Here is a 20992-nt window from a genome sequence, read left to right on the forward strand (position 1 = left end):
ACCTGTATATATGCTGTCTACAAGAGACCCACTTCAGACCTAGTGACACATACAGACTGAAAGTGAGGGGATGGAAAAAGATCTTCCATGCAAATGGAAAGCAAAAGAAAGCTGGAGTAGCAATTCTCCTATCAGACAAAATAGACTTTAAAACAAAGACTATTACAAGAGACAAAGAAGGACACGACATAATCATCGAGGGATCGATCCAAGAAGCAGATATAATAATTGTAAATATTTATGCACCCAACCTAGGGCACCTCAATACATAAGGCAAATACTGACAGCCATAAAAGGGGAAATTGACAGTAAAACAATCATAGTAGGGGACTTTAACACCCGACTTTCATCACTGGACAGATCATCCAAAGTGAAAAAAGGAAACACAAGCTTTAAATGATACATTAAACAAGATGGACTTAATTGATATTCATAGGACATTCCTTCCAAAAACAAAAGAATACACACTTCTTCTCAAGTGCTTATGGAACATTCTCCAGGATAGATCATATCTTGAGGCACAAATCAAGCCTTGGTAAATTTAAGAAAATTGAAATCATATCAAGTATCTTTTCCGACCACAACGCCATGGGACTAGATATCAATTACAGGAAAAAAGGAAAACACATGGAGGCTAAACAATACACTACTTAATAACCAAGAGATCACTGAAGAAATCAAAGAGGAAATCAAAAAGTACCTAGAAACAAATGACAATGAAAACACGATGACCCAAAATCTATGGGATAAAGCAAAAGCAGTTCTAAGAGAGAAGTTTATAGCAATACAATCCTATCTTAAAAAACAAGAAACATCTCAAATAAACAATGTAACCGTACATCTAAAGCAATTAGAGAAAGAAGAACAAAAAAACCCCAAAGTTAGCAGAAGGAAAGAAATCATAAAGAGCAGATCAGAAATAAATGAAAAAGAAATGAAGGAAACGATAGTAAATATCAATAAAACTAAAAGCTGGATCTTTGAGAAGTAAACAAAATTGATAAACCATTAGCCAGACTCATCAAGAAAAAAAGGGAGAAGACTCAAATCAGAATTAGAAATGAAAAAGGGGAAGTAAAAACTGACACTGCAGAAATACAAGGGATCATGAGAGATTGCTACAAGCAACTATATGCCAATAAAATGGACAACCTGGAGAAAATGGACAAATTCTTAGAAAAGCACAACCTTGTGAGACTAAACCAGGAAGAAATAGAAAATATGAACAGACCAATCACAAGCACTGAAATTGAAACTGTGATTAAAAATCTTCCAACAAACAAAAGCCCAGGCGCAGATGGCTTCACAGACGAATTCTATCAAACCTTTAGAGAAGAGCTAACATCTATCCTTCTCAAACTCTTCCAAAATATAGCAGAGAGAGGAACACTCCCAAACTCATTCTACAAAGCCACCATCACCCTGATACCAAAACCAGACAAAGATGTCACCAAAAAAAGAAAACGACAAGCCAATATCCCTGATGAACATAGATGCAAAAATCCTCAACAAAATACTAGCAAGTAGAATCCAACAACACATTAAAAGGATGATACACCATGATCAAGTGGCGTTTATCCCAGGAATGCAAGGCTTCTTCAATATACGCAATCAATGTGATAAACCATATTAACAAATTGAAGGAGAAAAACCATATGATCATCTCAATAGATGCGGAAAAAGTTTTTGACAAAATTCAACATCTATTTATGGTAAAAACCCTCCAGAAAGTAGGCACAGAGGGAACTTACCTCAACATAATAAAGGCCATATATGACAAACCCACAGCCAACATCGTCCTCAGTGGTGAAAAACTGAAACCATTTCCACTAAGGTCAGGAACAAGACAACGTTGCCCACTCTTACCACTCTTATTCAACATAGTTTTGGAAGTTTTAGCCACAGCAAATAGAGAAGAAAAGGAAATAAAAGGAATCCAAATCGGAAAAGAAGAAGTAAAGCTGTCACTGTTTGCAGATGACATGATACTATACATAGAGAATCCTAAAGATGCTACCAGAAGACTACTAGAGCTAATCAATGAATTTGGTAAAGTAGCAGGATACAAAATTAATGCACAGAAGTCTCTTGCATTCCTATACATTAATGATGAAAAATCTGAAAGTGAAATCAAGAAAACACTCCCATTTACCATTGCAACAAAAAGAATAAAATACCTAGGAATAAACCTACCTAAGGAGACAAAAGACCTGTATGCAGAACATTATAAGACACTGATGAAAGAAATTAAAGATGATACAAATAGATGGAGAGATATACCATGGTCTTGGATTGGAAGAATCAACATTGTGAAAATGACTCTACTACCCAAAGCAATCTACAGATTCAATGCAATCCCTATCAAACTACCACTGGCATTTTTCACAGAGCTAGAACAAAGTATTTCACAATTTGTGTGGAAACATAAAAGACCCCAAATAGCCAAAGCAATCTGGAGAATGAAAAATGGAGCTGGAGGAATCAGGCTCCCTGACTTCAGACTATACTACAAAGTTAACAGTAATCAAGACAGTATGGTACTGGCACAAAACCAGAAATATAGATCAATGGAACAGGATAGAAAGCCCAGAGGTAAACCCACGCACATATGGTCACGTTATCTTTGATAAAGGAGACAAGAATATACAATGGAGAAAAGACAGCCTCTTCAATAAGTGGTGCTGGGAAAACTGGACAGCTACATGTAAAAGAATGAAATTAGAACACTCTAACACCATACACAAAAATAAACTGAAAATGGATTAAAGACCTAAATGTAAGGTCAGACACTATAAAACTCTTAGAGGAAAACATAGGCAGAACACTCTATGACATAAATCACAGCAAGATCTTTTTTGACCCACCTCCTAGAGAAATGGAAATAAAAACAAAAATAAGCATATGGGACCTAATGAAACTTAAAAGCTTTTGCACATCAAAGGAAACCATAAACAAGATGAAAAGACAACCCTCAGAATGGGAGAAAATATTTGCAAATGAAGCAACTGACAAGGATTAATCTCCAAAATTTACAAGCAGCTCATGAAGCTCAATATCAAAAAAACAACCCAATCCAAAAATGGGCAGAAGACCTAAATAGATATTTCTCCAGAGAAGATATACAGATTGCCAACAAACACATGAAGGAATGCTCAACATCACTAATCATTAGAGAAAGCAAATCAAAACTACAATGCGATGTCATCTCACAGCGGTCAGAATGGCCATCATCAGAAAATCTACAAACAATAAATGCTGGAGAGGGTGTGGAGAAAAAGGAACCCTCTTGCACTGTTGGTGGGAATGTAAATTGATACAGCCACTATGGAGAACAGTATGGAGGTTCCTTAAAAAACTAAAAATAAAGCTACCATATGACCCAGCAATCCTACTACTGGGCATATACCCTGAGAAAACCATAATTCAAAAAGAGTCATGTACCACAACATGTACCACGGTTCATTGCAGTTCTGTTTACAATAACCAGGACATGGAAGCAACCTAAGTGTCCATTGACAGATGAATGGATAAAGAAAATATGGCACATATAGACAATGGAATATTACTCAGCCATAAAATGGAACGAAATTGAGTTATTTGTAGTGAGGTGGATGGATCTAGAGTCTGTCATACAGAATGAAGTAAGTCAGAAAGAAAAAAACAAATACCATATGCTAATGCATATATATGGAATCTAAAAACAAAACAAAACAAAAAAATGGTCATGAAGAACCTAGGGGTAAGACGAGAATAAAGACGCAGACCTACTAGAGAATGGACTTGAGGACAAGAGGAGGGGGAAGGGTAAGCTGGGACAAAGTGAGAGAGTGGTAGTGTACATATGGACATATAAATACTGCCAAATGTAAAATAGATAGCTAGTGGGAAGCAGTCGCATAGCACAGGGAGATCAGCTTGGTGCTTTGTGACCAGCTAGAAGGGTGGGATAAGGAGGGTGGGAGGGAGTGAGATGCAAGTGGGAAGAGATATGGGGATATATGTATATGTGTAACTGATTCACCTTGTTATAAAGCAGAAACTAACACACCATTGTAAAGCAATTATACACCAATAAAAACGTAAAAAAAAAATTGTATGAGAAATAATTATGCCACTCAATACTAGAAATACTAAAGTCAAAGTACTATCAATACGAGAAAGTTAAAAATATTTATATTTAGTCCATTCCTCCATGAATTTATACACAAATTAAAAGTATTATAGTGAGAAAATTCGACAATATCAAAATCCTGAAAAACTGAGAGCATATTGAATAAGTGATGAAGTGATTGAAGGGATCCATTTGTGTATATGTGTATATATATGTGTGTGTGTGTATTTGGGCCTTGACTTTTCAAAGTATTAAGGTAATAAATGATATCAAATGAAAACCACCAAATAGAAGTGTTAAAAAAGAAAAATTTGGTAAATATTTGAATAGTTTGCTACAAATTCATTAACACATTTTTCTGACATTTCTTACTAAATTCATTACACACTTTCCAAAGTATGTTACTATTACTTAATTGTCACTAGTTACTACTTATGAAGCCAGGTGTCATTTCAACGCTTTATGTATTTTCCTTCAGTTTTTAGCCTTTTGGAAATTGAGGCAGAAAGAAGACAAATAATTACTACCGTAGGTTACACACGAGTAAGAGCCATAATTAAGATTCAAATCAAGTTCTGCCTTTAATGCTCTGCTTCTTTCCACTGTGTATGCATCATTGCCCAAACCAAATCAGGGTCTGTTGTTGTCTATCCAAAATTGAGCAATTGTCTGTTGACTCTTAATCAATAGGGTCAGACCAAATAGACAAATATAATCAACTGTATATTAAGAAATATTTTGGTAGACTTACTTTTTAATTGCCTCAACTTGCTTTTAGTTTGCTTTTAAAATAAAACATAGAATCATTATTTAGAAAAATGCAGCAAGAGGCTTATTTTGTTTTTCTCTTAAGCTGGAAGAGGGAGCGTAAGTAGAATTGTTAGACCGTGACTACCAGAATCTCTAACCAAGGCTCAGGAATAACTGAAGAGAAATACCCTACTCATACCTTCATATTATGGAGATTTGGGTTCCTCTTCATCTGTGAATCACAAATGTAAATTTGTTTGTACAATATTAACATACAATCTGTCATGACTACAGACTGTTGAAAAGAAAATGATGAATCGATTTGTAGGGGTTTGGCAGATGACGTACAGAGGGTGTTGACAAAAGATGGGATAATAAGTACTTCCCCTCATTTCACGCCCATAACATTATAATACAAATTTCTAAATAAGAAAAAAAAAGCACAAATTCTTGTCAAATGCGATAGATGGCATTACAGGATGTAATATGACACTTTCTGAAACTGCGTAATGTGAATTCAAAAAATTTCCACTGAAAATTACATTGTATTGACATGCAATTTTTAAAATGTCATTATTGGAGCTTCTAGAGAGCTAGCTTATTATAGATTCATCTCTTTATAAAGAAAACATGTCATTGTTAATTTGTTTTACTTTATAAAGCTTTCTCTTCTCTACCTGGAAGAATAATGTAAAAATTAAAAAAAAATTAATAATTCAAAAGCAAAACGGAAGTAGGAGAATCCCATGGGGACATGCTGCAGTTGGCATTGTTTTTCAACTGTTGGTGCATCCACATATTATTGCCACTTCCCCTAGAAGAACAGGTTGTGCATGTAAGTGCTCATTGAGGAATATTACCCTGATTGATGAGAAGTAACATGAAATTAATTTTCAGATCCACCATACACTTTACAATGCAAGGCAACCTGCAGTTTTCCAGATAATCAGTATCACTAAATGCTGTAATCATGTTGGTCATGTAGAGAATATGCTCAAAAAAAGGTGTACCATTTCCCATTTTCATGGAAACCTGAGTTTACAAATCACTTTTCAATAGAGACTGATTTTGAGACTTCTTGTGGAAAGAGACTGATTTTCCCAGGTAATTATAAACCAATGAAATAGCTTGGGAATTATGTAAATCAGCACATACAGAAAAAAATATTAATAAGAGTCCATACTATTTCTAAGCAAAATATAGTATGGTATTTGCATTAGTTAGGACTCTTGTCTGTAAACAAAAGAAATTCAGCACAAACCAGTGGGAAAATAAATTTTCTGCCTTGATTCCAAGGAGTGGATGGAATTGACTTCAGGCACAATTTGGATCCAAGTATTCACATAGAGTCACAAGAGCCTTATCTTCTTTTTCTCCAGTTCTAAACTATTCCTTATGTTGGCTTCTGAGATGGGTACTCTCTACATGGTTTTTAAATGACCCATGGCAACTTGAGGTTATAATACTTGCAATCTTGAAAGGAAAGAAATATTCTCTCTTTCAGCAGCCATGGAAATCACCTCAAATTGCTTTAGTCTTGTTTACGTATTGACAGAGACTCCTAAATTGCCTATCAATATACCCATTTTTTCACTTTCCCCTTAGAAACAGAGCACTAAGTCTTTTGTTGACACATTGCTATTCAGAATGTCATCACATTTCCCATCTCCCCTTGAAGCTAGATATTGTCACATGACTAAGTTCTGACCATTGAAATGTAAGCAGAAGTATTGTGAGGAACTTCCAGGAAGAATACCTTAATGGAGCTTTCTTAAAGTAAAAAGACTTCTTCTTTTGCCTTTCTGCCGTTACTCCTTCAGGCCTGCAAGGTGATGACTCAAGCACTAGTAGTCACCTTGGGCCATGAAATGACTAAGAAAAATGGTAGCCATTAGTTAGGATGGATGGTGGAGCAGAATGATAGAAATCTGTGTTCCTTAGGACATCTAGCCACCATACAATCTCTGCACTGCCCTCCTCCATACCTCTTTAATGCTAAGGAAGAATAATCATCTATCAGGTTTAAGCTGTAAAATATTTTTGTAAACATCAATAACATGACTGTTGTGGACCAATTGTGGTCTAGGGGATGAGGCCACCTTGGGTCATATGGTCCTCCCCTGTGACAGAGGAGGCAATAGCCCATGAATAACAGCTTCACCAGGGGTGGATATAGTAGTTTCAAAAGGACAAAAAAAGTCAATAATAATGTTTTATATCTATTATGTTCATTTCAGCCAAAAAGTATGTGCCAATAAATCCTACCTACTATAGAACATAAGGAAGAGAATATATTTCCTTGTATCATCACTGTCCCAGAATTCATGACCAGTCAACGAGGTTTAGAATATTTGTGAGCAGCATATATAGGTATTCATTTCCATATGATGCTAACAGAGACCTGGAGGGGGATTTAGAGTGAGAGATAAAAACTATAAGGTTGATTTAAAGAAAGAACATAATGACATCTACAGAGAGAAGTTATGCTTTGATAGTTAACAGATGGTTATCCTGCCCCCAAGATGAGACAAGCTTTTCTACAAAAGAAGGTGCTCCACTTCTAACTCCACTTCTAACACCATACTTCTGACTCTACAGCGTTATCATCTGGAACACAAGGAAACAAGGAGATACCATGATGGAGGCTCAACTTCTCATAGTTTTTTTTTGCCTCAGTGTTTCTGTGACTATATTACTCACTTTTTTTGTAACAAAAGTCATTGCATGTTACTGAACTGTCTTTAATCATCATGTTTCCTGAACTGGAAGATAGATAGTGATGATTACAAAAGAACATTAGCAAGAACAACAGAAACTCCATATTTCCAATATTTCACTTTTGAATGTGAAGAAAAATTTGCCAATTCATTTTCTCAATGATGTCTTTTAAAGAATAAAAAAATTCAATTTTGGTTAAGTTCGATTTACCAATTTTTCTCTTATTATTATTTTGTGTGTTCTATCTAAGAAATCTTTGCCTACTCCAAGATTATGAAAATATCTTCCTATATTCTAGAAGCTTTATATTACATTTATGATCATCTCAGATTAATTTTTGTGTATGGGTATGATAGGTTGAAATTTACCTTTTTCATATAGATAGCCACTTGTTTCAGTAGTAGTTGCTTAAAAAGACTTTCCTTTCCCTATTAAACTGATTTGGAGCCTTTGTTGAAATCAGTTGACTATATGTGTAGTCTTATATTTCTGGTTTCATTTTGCTTAATACTCTACTCTCGTGATTACTATAACTTTATAGTAACTGGAAATAAGGTACTGTAAATACTCTAACTTTGTTCTTTTTTCAGTATTAGTTGATTGTTCTAGATCCTTTGCATTTCAATATAATTTTAGAATAATCTATTTCTTAAAAGTAATTAGATTAGGATAACCTATTCCCTCAAAAATAACTTGCTGGAATTTTTATAGGGGTTTCATTAATTCTATATATTCATTTAGAGAAAATTATAGCAATTTGAGTTTTCTAATCCATGAGCATGATATAGCACTGCATTTTCTTGGACTTTATTCACTTTCTCTCAGCAATTTTTATAGTTTTCAGTATGAAGGTCTTACACAAATTTCACTAGTTTTATTTCTAGATATTTGTTGTTTTATTGATACCATTGTAAAAGTTTTTCTTTAAGTTTAATGTTTTGTTATTGCTAATATACAGAAGTATAATTAAATATATACATTGACGTTGTATCCTATGGCCTTCTCAAATTCAGTTATTAATTCCAGCAGTTTATGGACTCCTTTGGATTCCTTTTAGTATAAAGAGAAACTTAAATCTCTCTTTCACCCCTGTCTCTCAGTCCACTTCCCTAGTTCTTGCTCTGCAAGACATCACAGCACCAGATTCTTTTATTTCTTTTCAGAAATAGGCAAAGCATATACAAAGAAGCACCAATAGTACTGCAGTACGCATTACATATAGTTTTGTGTTTTGGTGGTCCTTCACTCCACCTTTCTGAGAGGATCAAATTTGTCTTGAGTATCTACAATTCATATGAAAATGTATTAAACAAAGAAAACACGTTTTCAAACTTGTTTGAAAACTATATTTTTCTCCAAATTTATAGTATCAAAAAATGAAATAAAGCATAGTTCCAATGCTGCTTAACAATATGAATTAATAGAAAGTGCTACATACTGTGAGTATTTTAATTATGCGAAAGTATTACAATTTGGGATTATATATGTTCTGTTCTACAATCAGTTTTGGGGGCGCCAGTGATTTTCAATATTGGCTGCTCCTTGGAATCACTCAACTTGCTTTAATAAAAATACTGATGTGTGGGTTCTACCCCAGAGAGTCTGATTTTATTGATGTGGGATATGGACTAAGCAAAGGGATTTTTTAAAGTTCCCTAGGTGATTTTAATGTGAAGCCAATTTGAGAACTGCTGTTTTACACCTTACTAAAAAAAAGTATATATAATGTGTGTGTATATATATATGTATATAATGTGTATATATATATATATAATGTATATATATAATGTGTGTGTATATATATATATATATTCTCCTCAAGGGAGATTTTAAATGCAGAAGAAGTCTATATAGTTTATATAGTTTGTATTTGTAATTTTTATTAGCAGTGTCATGGATCAAAAAGTTAAATAACTTAGAAACATAAAATTCGAGTAACCTTACCTAAGGCAATTAACCTTTCCACATACTGTTTCTGCACGCCCCAAATTGAAACCTTAGCAATGAACTGTAACTTGCTCTTGTTAAGAAATTAGTGCAGGTCTCTTTGAAACACAAAATATGAAAAAAAAATTTAAACATAGAAAACAAAAGTACAAGGATTTAGGGGGGAAAAACTTAAAAACACATTGTGTTGATATTTAGTACTGATTGTTAACCTTTTGTAGTCATGGAGAATTGCTTGGGGACAATGTTGTAATACTAAGTCAAATGGTCTATTTGACTGATTCAGACTCCCCTTTCTTATATTCATCTATTCTAAAAATTTTAAGCAATATTCTAAAATAATGCAAGAAACACATGGCAAGGAATAAATAAAACTAATGTTACCTAGAGTAGTAGTTTCAGAGGAGTTTGTTTTAATTGACAAAATGAAATAACCATCTAAATACTTCAGTATCAAATCCCATATTTTCAAGGCTTATTATTTAAGTTCCAATCATCCTAACATATTGCTTGATTGAGATGTACATAATACTACATTAGAACTTCTGTAGATTTTAAACCAATTTTTAAATCTAAAGTGAGGTATAACACAGGCAAAAAGGATATATTACAAAACACAGCCCTAACACAGTGACACAAATTAGGTTCTGAGTAATCATTAGCGGATAGGCAGGTAGGCAGGCAGGATGGAAGAGAGGCAGGGAAATATTCTCTCTCTCTTTCTCTCTCTATCTATCTATTAATATCTATCTATCTATATGCATATATATATATTAGGCTATATATAATATATACCTATTAGTAGAACAATGCATTTGAAGTCTATCATGAGAATTTCTACAAAATGCAAAATGTTTCTTGAGAAGGATCTGTATATAAATTCCTCCTTTGCCATTTAAGACCATTGTAAAATTGGAGAAATCAGTTAAACTCTTTATTTTTCTCATTTATTTAAATGCATGTAATAGTACTTCTTAGGGATGTTTTGAAGATTGAGTGTGATCATGTTTATGAAAATGCTTACGCAAGAGGTGGGCTGGATCTTCAATATATGATCATTACTTAATTTTCATAATTAAACCTAAATCACTTTTGTTTTCATAATCTTATTTAAATCTGAATTTTATAAGATGCATTCTGAAGTAAAGAGTAGCAAGCACCACCAAATAGCTTATCTTCTCCTTTAGTTAATTTATTTTACTAATCTGAATCGTTGAACACTTCACTGTCCATCTCTAACATGGCTGAGAATAAGGAGTTGATCTAAGTATGTGAAAGAAAAATGTATCCTAAATTGTGCAATGACATTGTTACTCTTATTATTTTATGTATTTGAATTTATACCATCTTGATGCTTTTGACCCTTGGTACTCAGTGTGTGCCATAGACCGAGGATGATGTTGTCACTTAGAGAACTTGTTAGAATTCCAGATCTACTCAATCACAATCTCCATTTTAGCAAAATTCCCAACTAATTAATATGTAGACACATTAAAGTTTAAGAAGTGCTGCCGTAGATTATGAACAGTTGGATATTACTCTTATGAAAATTTAAAAATATATGACCTAAACTCTGCATAAATTCTTATTGCATGAATTTTGATTCTGGATCCTATGGACACAGATTTGTTGTAAAGAACACTAAATCAGGAGTCAAAGCATGCTTTTTTGATATTGGCTGTGCCATTTAAAAGTAGTGAAAATGCATCAAGTTCTTAAACTTCTAAGAGTATCTGTTTTGTCATTTGTAAAGTGAAGGGCTAGTTAATACATCTCCTGATACTCAGTGGGATTATTTAGAGGTTTAAGTGAAATGGCACTTTAAGAATTTTCAAGGTCTGTACACATTAGGTGCTATTACAATCTATGAGTTTAGATCAGCTGACCACAGGTATATTTTGAGTAAGAACTTATAAGGGAGGAAGACAAGATGACAACCAGAGTTTAATCATTCCTTTATAGCTGCTGCTTTATATCAGAAATAGAAGGTGGCTTAGGAAATGAGTGTCCTAAAGAGAAAGATAGTTTTGGATAATTTTGATCTTTATTTTTACTGATCGATTTGTGTTGACTTTGAGTGGTGGTCCAATCAGTTACTTTGTAATTAGCTCACAATGAAATTTTATTCAGAACTTGCCTTCAATTTTTCCTAGGGATGCTCTCAGTTAGTAACTGACTTGAGATCTGAGGAAATATCATGTCCCCTGGATTTGACATGGCAGTGAGGACGTCGTGAGGGATGTCTTTATGGAAGTCAACGATGCAAATTCTGGTTCTTTCCATTACAGATAAAAAGACTTGTGGTCCTCATGAATTCCAGTGTAAAAACAACAACTGTATTCCAGATCACTGGTGGTGTGATAGCCAAAATGACTGCAGTGATAATTCAGATGAAGAAAACTGTAGTAAGTAACTCTTGCTTGAGAACGTTGCAAGCTTGACAGCGTATTCAATAAGCAGGATAGCAATTTTTAGTTCGGTTAAGGTATGAATTTGAACCTGTCTGTCCTGCAGCTCACATTTTTATACATATATTCACATTTGAACAAGAATATTCAGACTAAATTGACCTAAATCTCAAACGGTAGAATTACTGAAATGCTCATCCTGGGAGTCATTTTCTTACATTTATCAGAATTAGTATGAAAGTATCATGAGGTTTAATGTAACACATTAGTATGCAATGAAGGTAGCCCTTGATGCAAATTCATACAAAGAGCTGAATGATATGGAGACAGTACAAAACATATCATTCTTTAATGGATGGAATTCATTTTATTTGTCTCAAATCCTTTTACACTACAAATTCACCCAAGAGCATCTTTCAGTGAAATATCATTTATTCTCTCTGGAGTGGTGAACACCATATGTATTCAGGATGCTTTCCTCTCAAAATAGAATAAAGCTATTATCATCATCTGCCTCCTGCATTTTTATGTAATAAATTTAAAAGACATTAATTAACCAACAATTTTATTTTCTAAGAAGCATGACAGTATGTAAAATTGTGATAGTATCTCTATCTTCCAGCATTAATTTCTGAATGTATTTCTTACTGGCACTTTCTTATGCTGCTGTTTAAATAAAGAGACAATATAATCATGTTCAAAGTAAGATAATAATCAAATTCCATTGATTAAATATTTACATTCTGCTACTTCCAAAAAGGATTTTATGATAACAATAATGTCTACTCTTATGCATTGGACTTAGAGCATTCATTTCCCAAGATACAGGAGACAAAATAGGAATTGTTATATTAAAGCATGGGGATATATTATTTAAAAGCATACGATTAGTAGAGTCACAGCTTTAATACACCACTTGGATGTTCAGTTTGCAAAATGTCAACTAATGTTTTGAATAACTTTCAGAACTTAATCTGAATAGTGTTTGAGTATCAGGTACATTAATTATGAAATCTCTGGATCATTATGATTATGAAATACTTCGAATATAGAAAGTATTACTATTATTACTCCCTCTTCACATAGATATCTCCCAATTGATTGTACTCTTTAGAAAGGTAAAGAGTATTGCAGAGAGTCATTAGAGTGTTCTAGATTCCTTTAATCAGTAATTAAAAAAACAATTTTTATATAGCATGTTTTCAGATTCTGTCCAGTGATTAAAATAAAAATCTAATGGGGTGATGGTGGTAAGAATAGAGGAGAAATATAAAAAAGAAACAATTATTTTATACTTTTAATTTATTTTATTTGTATTTCAGAGCTTAAATGCACAGATAACTACTTAGCTTAGTTTTGGATACATTTAGTGTTAGTTATCAATAATATACCTGAGAGGAAATGCCTGTGACTGAAGGATATTGAAAACAAGAGAGGGTAGGTGGGAAGGCAACACAGGAGACTCACATCTTGGAAGACTCTTTATTCAAGTGGTAATTTAAATTGTGTGAGAAGTTAGGTTACTGCTTTAATGAGAAATAAAGAAGAATGAAGGGTTGAGAAAGCTCACTTCTGAGTCTCCTGGGGTTTCTTAAGTGGCTGAATATCATTTTGCTGACATCTCCTAAAAGTCATCTTCTGATGCAAGAAAGCAAGGAGAAGGAACATTGCCTCTCACTTGTCACCGTGGAAACTTAGTGATAAATCATTGTAGCCACAGGGCCCTTAAGAAAAAGCAAGGGAATTGACTGCAGTATCAAGCATTGCAGTATAAAATACCCAGTTATGTGTGTATCTCTTTTAGTTCCTACTCACTCTGAGCTTGTGGCTAAAACAAGTAATATTGATGAATTTGCAGAGGAGAGATGACAGTGAACAGGAATGAAGCATATTATAGTTGTGACATGGAAGAATAGAAGGCATACACAGGATAAGTATCAGAGTGGGTAACATGTTAAACATGTAAGAATATGTAAGAGAAAGGATCATGGGCTCTACATCATTGAGTGGTGTTTGAAGATACCATCTTGACTAGGCCAGAAAAATGGGAAGATTTAAGCATTGAAAATGCCAGTTCCACATAGACAGAAGCTGAGTCTCTGAAGAATGAGAAGAAAAAATACAGTATATCTATAGGGAATACCAAGAGACTAGTCCCATAGAAGTCAGCCTTAGAAAAAATACTGTTGCTGTATTAAAATGTTTTCAAGATATTTCCAATATCTTATTATCAATTGAAATTATTATAATAATATGTATATAATTACAACAGAACTATTATAATTATATACACATAATTATAATATATATTGTAATTATGACTATATTATATACATCACACAATTTTATATATATAATTATAATATATATAGATGACAAAAATATACCCAAAAGGACAGCGGTATGTTATTATGTTTTCTAAATGTTATTAGTCAACGATATGCATTTTAGTGCACATTTTGTCATTTATTGTTAGCTCTTATTAAGTAGTGAAACATACCAGAGATAGTAAATTGGCCTTATACAATAGCAACATGCTTTTTTTTTTTTTTACAGGCCTGCATACTATCACACAACATTCGCTTGCATTCCATTGCCTCACTTATTTCTTTATCACATTTATCTGAGTTCCTACTTAAATATCTGGAGATGGTCTAAGGAGTAGGGCTATGTACCATGGTCTAACACAGTGCCTGACACATATTTATAATATTAGCAATGTATTTTAAAGTTTTCTTTTGGACTTCTTTGTTTGTGAATCATATATAATGAATTAATGTTTTAAATTGTATTGGAAACATTCCGGCCATAGATATGGGAAGAGCTGGAATAGCAGTGGAGCAATTAACTGCCAGCTATGTTTTAGTTTAATATGCTTTCTAATGTTTTATATCTACATAAGATAATTAGTCCATTGTCATTTCATCATCTGATGATGATCATTTCCCTTGTTAAGTGTTCAGCAGGGACACTTTGCTTCAGCAGTGATTTCTGCTCTTAAAAATAAGAAAATTTCATTGTTATTGGAGTAATTTTGTAATCTGGATCAAAGGTTTGGAAATATTTGAGAAATCTTGACATCTCTACTATTTTCATCAGCAACAAATATATATATAGCATGTATGCCTTCTAAGTAATTGATGTGCAAAATAAAATTATTTCATATCTTTGCATTATTAAGAAGTAACTAGCATTCCAATAGATTTTAAAGTATCAAATAATTTGATCAACTAGATCAAGGTTTATGTAGAAAGACAAGCTGCATCTGCCTTATTTGAATTTCTAGTACTTTCACACTGAATTTATATGAAAAGATTTTTTGTATAGCATGTCAGTTATACTAATTGTATTCTAAAAATTCTCCTCAGATGCTCACACCCACATTGATATAACTTTTGAACTTATCACCGAGGGTTTATGATAGTATACTCAGTGGAGAAATTGGAGTCTGGAAGCTTTTCTGCTATGCCACTAACTCTGTGGCTTTGAAAGTTGCTTTTATTTTCTGAATATAGCTTCTTAGCTTTTGTGCAAGATGGCTCTCATAGTTCGTTTCAATTCTGAGGCAGTATGTTTGTGCCTTCACTAGTATCAAAGGAAGTGACCAATTTATACTATGCCTTTATTTTTTATCCTTATTATAGAATCAGCCTTCTGAAACATGCCCTGTAAAGGCTTCTTGGCTGTGAATCTAGCATGTTTAAATGAGATTTATGGAAAACCTGGTTAATCATTCATGTATGGGATTCCCTATCTATTTTAGATCTGGGGAATAGGTAATATCAGACCAAGTTAGTGTGGGAAAAACATTTTAGAAATACTAGGGAAAATGTCACATTTAAATTTTCTTTCAAGATGGGTTAGATTTCAGGTATAGTCATTTTTTTGTTCTTTTTCACAAGAAAAGTGCCAACTATCACACCAAGTTCTAAAAATTGGTCTTTTACTTTATTCTGAAAAGATTAAAGGCAAGATAAACAATTAGAGAGTACAATCACTTAGGATCTTCTCTCATAACAAAATTACATTTTCCTCAAGAGAGAATTTCTTTTGAGATAACTAGTAGCAAAAAATTCTAAGGCATATAGATGAGAGTTAGAAGCAGATTAGCTTCCCCATTCCTTGATGTCATTTGTGTATGTATAAATAATTCAGGATTATTATTCAGAAGTAGATTTGCTGGCATTTTTTAAAAACATGGTAGAAGCATACAGAATTTCCATTTGTATTGAAAAATGCTTTTCCAAGCAAGTCTTTCAGTTCCTTTGCACACATATTGGAACGGAATAATTAACAATTGTAAGACAAGTCTCTATAGATCAGATGTTCTGTGGAACTATTGGGCAAATGCCTTGAACTACTAGCTATACAACTTTTCTATAACCCTGCATCAGCAACATCCAGCCCTCCCCATAGCAGTGTGTAAAACCCTGTGAAATTATTGCTGCTTAGCACATGATAAACACACTTGCTTTTAATTAGAATAAAGGTAAATTAGAATATTAAAGGAAGAATTATCCTGTTTGGATACCCTCATGTCCATGAAATAAAATGATTCTACTGCTGTTTTAAAACATCTAAATATACTATGTTTTAGATGTACTCTCTCTCTCTTTATTATTTAATGAAAATATTTTAATGTTATTTACCATTGTTTGATGAATTGAGCATTGATTAATTAATTTATTTTACTATAATTTCTTTTCCCTGAGAATAAAACTGCATGTGTCTGCAAATAGATGGAAGGTGAAACAGCTTCAGTATGGATGGATAAAAAGAGAAAAAGGGTTTTCTTTTATTATTATTGTAAAGTGAAATAGACATTGCCAAACATGTGCCTTGGACAATTAACTTGACTTTTCAGGGCTCTAATGTCAATTCCTGAAATAGGTGAGCACTTATTACTTCTTCAGTGGTATAGGAGGCAATGATATGGCCTAGCAGTAAAAGTATAGGCCCTGGTATCAGGTTGTCTAGGTTCAAGTTCAATACTAGCTCTTTTGCCTGCTGGGTGATTTGGAGTAAATTTCTTATCCTCTCTGTGCCTCAATTTACTCATCTAAAAAAGAATCCAACGATAGCACCTACCTTACAGAGTTGTAAATATTAACTTACAAGCTAATTCAAGTACTTGGCATTAACTTCACCTAGTGCCTAACAACAAACAAGAAATCAGTAGCTGGTAATTTTTATTATTGTTATAATTAGTAATATTAGTATTAATAAAGTTTTTAAAATTAAAATGTAGTATGTGTAAATATAGTGCAAAGTCAAAAAGAGAAACTGTTCTTGTCACGCTGTCTAAACAAAGGAGTATTGAAAAATGAGGGGGGGTCCCCCCTTATCATGCTATTGATAAGCATCTTATCTTATTCATAGTCTGAAGTTCACATTTTAAAGTCCCAGAGCAGAGCAAAAAGCTCTGATACATATTCCACGTTTCACAACTCTTCCAGTGTTCTCAGACGGGGTCTTTAGATAGAAATGTAGGAGTCTTCATGATAGCAAACATTCAAGATGTTTTCGCTAGAAACCTAGTGATTGTGTAGAGTAATATTCAAATACAGGCTGAATTATGCACAATCTTTATGTAGAAAATTATGCTTCATATGAATATTCCTTAAATTTAATTTCAGTTACCTATTTCTCTTTCATCCGAACAAGAATATTATTGTGTGTGAGACAGCTGTAAATACAGTTAATGACTGGGGGAAAACAAGAAGGGGTTCTCTCATCATACCAGATATCAGTTCTCTTTGGAGAAACAAAACCAAACAATAGATGATGCCCAGCAGTCGAATTGATTACTTGCAGGAACAAATTTCTGCAATCCTACTTCATTGTCCAGATGAAACATATTCCACATAGGAATGAAGCCAAATAGCAAGTCACAATATTTGGCTTATGTCCTATGTGGAATATGGTGAAGCATAATTAAATTAAATTGGGAAATTATCTAAAATGGCAGGTAAATTATGTAGGGCATAAGCAAACAATTGCATAAATAAAGAGGCAATTTTCAAAAAAGAGTCTCCTCCTGCCTCTTCAATCCTTACCCACCCAGTCCTGTCCAGTAATACCCCCATGTATAATTTAGTTCTAGGAACTCTGGATTTTCTGGGGACAAAATTGAAGAATTAGAAAGTCATTAGAACACATAATAAAAAGTCAAGAACCAAATTCTAGAATCTTCAGTAAATAAACAGCCCTGGGTACCCACAGGGAGTAACAAAATGTCTTACTTGCTTTAAGTAAATACATAAAATGACTTAGAATTTCAACTGGAAAAAATTGTTGTTTTGTTTTAATGTGTAGATTTTTATGCCTTTTAATTTACTTTCCTGCTGCATTTTTATTAAACAGTAGACTATTTGTCTTTTGTCTTTTTTTCAATTTGTTTCTATAATGCCACTTTCTATTCATGACTTTAAAAATAAATTTGAAAAATCATTATATTATGTACCATAGATCCTTCATGAAACATTTTTTCTAAACAATTTATTGGTTCTGCTTGGCTAACCTTTATTTTCTTAATGCTACCTCATGTTGTATGTCATATAAATTTTAGAATGAAGTTGCATATAAGAGAATAACCCTGTGCTATTTTTCTGTCCCCAGAGCCACAAACCTGTACAGTGAAAGATTTTCTCTGTGCCAATGGGGACTGTGTTTCTTCAAGGTTTTGGTGTGATGGAGATTTTGATTGTGCAGATGGCTCTGATGAGGTAGGCATCTTTGCAAAATCAAACAAAAAATAAAGCAGTTCCTTAAACTCGCATTTGTAATTATTATTCATTTCAAGGAGTGTGACAAGGACAGCTCTGAATGCATTTTGCTCCTGACACACTGAGATAAGTGTTATATCTAAGCGCTGTGCTACACACATCCAGCACAGGGAAAAGCTCTTGTGCTACTATTGACAGTTAATTTTATAGTCTCTTTTACCTCAAGTGGTGAATGGTTGGGTTGGGAATAAGATGTTTGGAAACCCTATTCCCTATAGCTGATGCCCTTGCCATCTGTGAATTTGTTCATAAATTTGCTGCAGTATTTAGAGTCAGGACTAATATTTTTATGCATTTTAAACAGTTTCTTCTCCCCAGTCTCTTTCTTCAGTACATATAGTCTTATAGACTTAGATATGGGTCATCAATTTTTATGAAACCGCAGGTTTAGCTTAGCTTAGATGATGAATCACAATCCATTTATAATAAGCTCTACATACACACAGTTAAGGGAAAAAGTTTAGAATTTCTCTGGATAATTCTGTAATCCTAGATTGTGCTAACATTTATAAAACTTCACGCAATTCATTACTCATGCATCTGTGTATTCGTGTTACAGATATTAATCACTCCATGATGATTTAAAAATAATACATGACACACAGTAATAATCACTGTGATTACTATGAGAAAATAGTGATTTTCTCTGTTAATGATTTCTCGTGTTACTATCAGGAACATAGCACTTGTGTAATCAAGTCCAGTCAGAGATGAAGGAAAAATGAGGTCTCTGGAGCTCAGTGGCCACCATGGCTCCTCCTGGTACACAGTGACTCCCTAGACCTCACTAGACGATATTGACTCGAATATGTACCTACCCTCACGAAGGGCCTCCCAGTGACTGTAGGCTTGGCAAGAAGGAATCCTCCTGCTGCTCTAGAGATTTCTGTGTTTCAGGTTCAGCTTCCTTAAGTATCCACTGATTACCCGCCTCTTTGGGAGACACTGCATGTCTCTATTAATGATAGAGCCCACACTAACTAGATCTTTCCCAGCCTTCAGGTATTCTTATCAAGTTTGGACAATTCTTCTCCATTCTCTATCTTGGAGAAGTTCCCCTAATCACATAAAAGAGTCTAGATTTTGGAAACCAATGCACTTAATTTCTCACCTGAAGTCCAGAAAACTTAAACCTTTAGGCTGCAAAGGTCACTTAGGAGAAGATGAAAAATACTATTTCTATTCATGGGGCTATTTACAAAACAAGTCAAAATGAAATTTTTAAAAATGCACAGGGAAGTTCAAGTCTTACATTGCTCAGCTACATATTTCCTTAGTATCTATTTACTCAAAAATTGTATTAAATGTTTTCCAGTGAGGAAAATATATTTCACATAAATTCATCCATATCATTAAAATGTTTTGTTTTTGTTTTCTTTAAAAAAATGTGCTCCATGGGGCTTTCCTGGTGGCGCAGTGGTTGGGAGTCCACCTGCCGATGCAGGGGACACGGGTTCGTGCCCCGGTCTGGGAGGATCCCACGTGCCGCGGAGCGCCTGGGCCCGTGGGCCATGGCTGCTGGGCCTGCGCGTCTGGAGCCTGTGCTCCGCAACGGGAGAGGCCACAGCAGTGAGGGGCCCGTGTACCACAAAAAAAAAAAAAAAAAAAAAAAAAGACATGTTCCATCAGCACCGTGTAATTGTGAAACATCAAGAGGTGGGGATATATTGCTTAAGGCTTGTGATTTCATCTTGCATGTTGTTCACTAGATGTCCAACATACGTAGACAAAATCAAACACTTCTTTTTCAAAATCTTATTCGCATGAAAGTAGACATCCTTATCTATGCCGTTTCTGTCATGCCATAAGTACATGGGCATAGTTCTCTGATGGCTGAATGAATATATCTCCATTATCTGGACATTTTTATGATAATGTCCCTAGGGAATTAAATTAACTCTCTGAAAGGTGGTCTTTCTCTACATTTACAGACATTTAGTATAGTCTATATGTAAGGAAGTGGCTAACACTATGGGCAGCTGATTTCTATTTCCTTTCTAAAATCTAGCTTGACAGGTTTCATTGACAAGAAAAGCAAACAAACAAACAAATAAAAAGGTGAGCTGAACAAATGGCTAGAAAGCATAATTACATACAGGATATTCTCATATTAGGAACAAAAGAAAATTGTGAGGATTAATTTTGTATGAATGTTAACTGAATTTGTTTGTTAATTTCCAGCCAAAACAAAAAAAAAAGAAACCAAAAACTTGGATCAATGTAATTGTGTATCAAGTTAGTGGCAAACACAGAGAAGAATTATTTAAAGTGCC

At 33.9% G+C, this 20992-nt stretch overlaps 1 protein-coding gene across 1 annotated transcript in view; it reads left to right on the forward strand.

Moving 5' to 3' along the window:
• LRP1B (LDL receptor related protein 1B) overlaps positions 1-20992 on the forward strand; it is a gene marked incomplete at its 3' end in the record, with an annotated part of 1802496 nt that overhangs the window by 1620104 nt on the left and 161400 nt on the right. Inside the window, exons 67-68 of the mRNA XM_082657914.1 lie at positions 11815-11931; positions 18553-18659. Of these exons, the coding sequence (XP_082514040.1) occupies positions 11815-11931; positions 18553-18659 (224 nt within the window). The remainder of the gene's footprint in view (positions 1-11814; positions 11932-18552; positions 18660-20992) is intronic.

This window comes from Grampus griseus (assembly GCF_964374135.1).
Source record: "Grampus griseus genome assembly, chromosome: 7".
NCBI classification, from domain to species: Eukaryota; Metazoa; Chordata; class Mammalia; order Artiodactyla; family Delphinidae; genus Grampus; species Grampus griseus.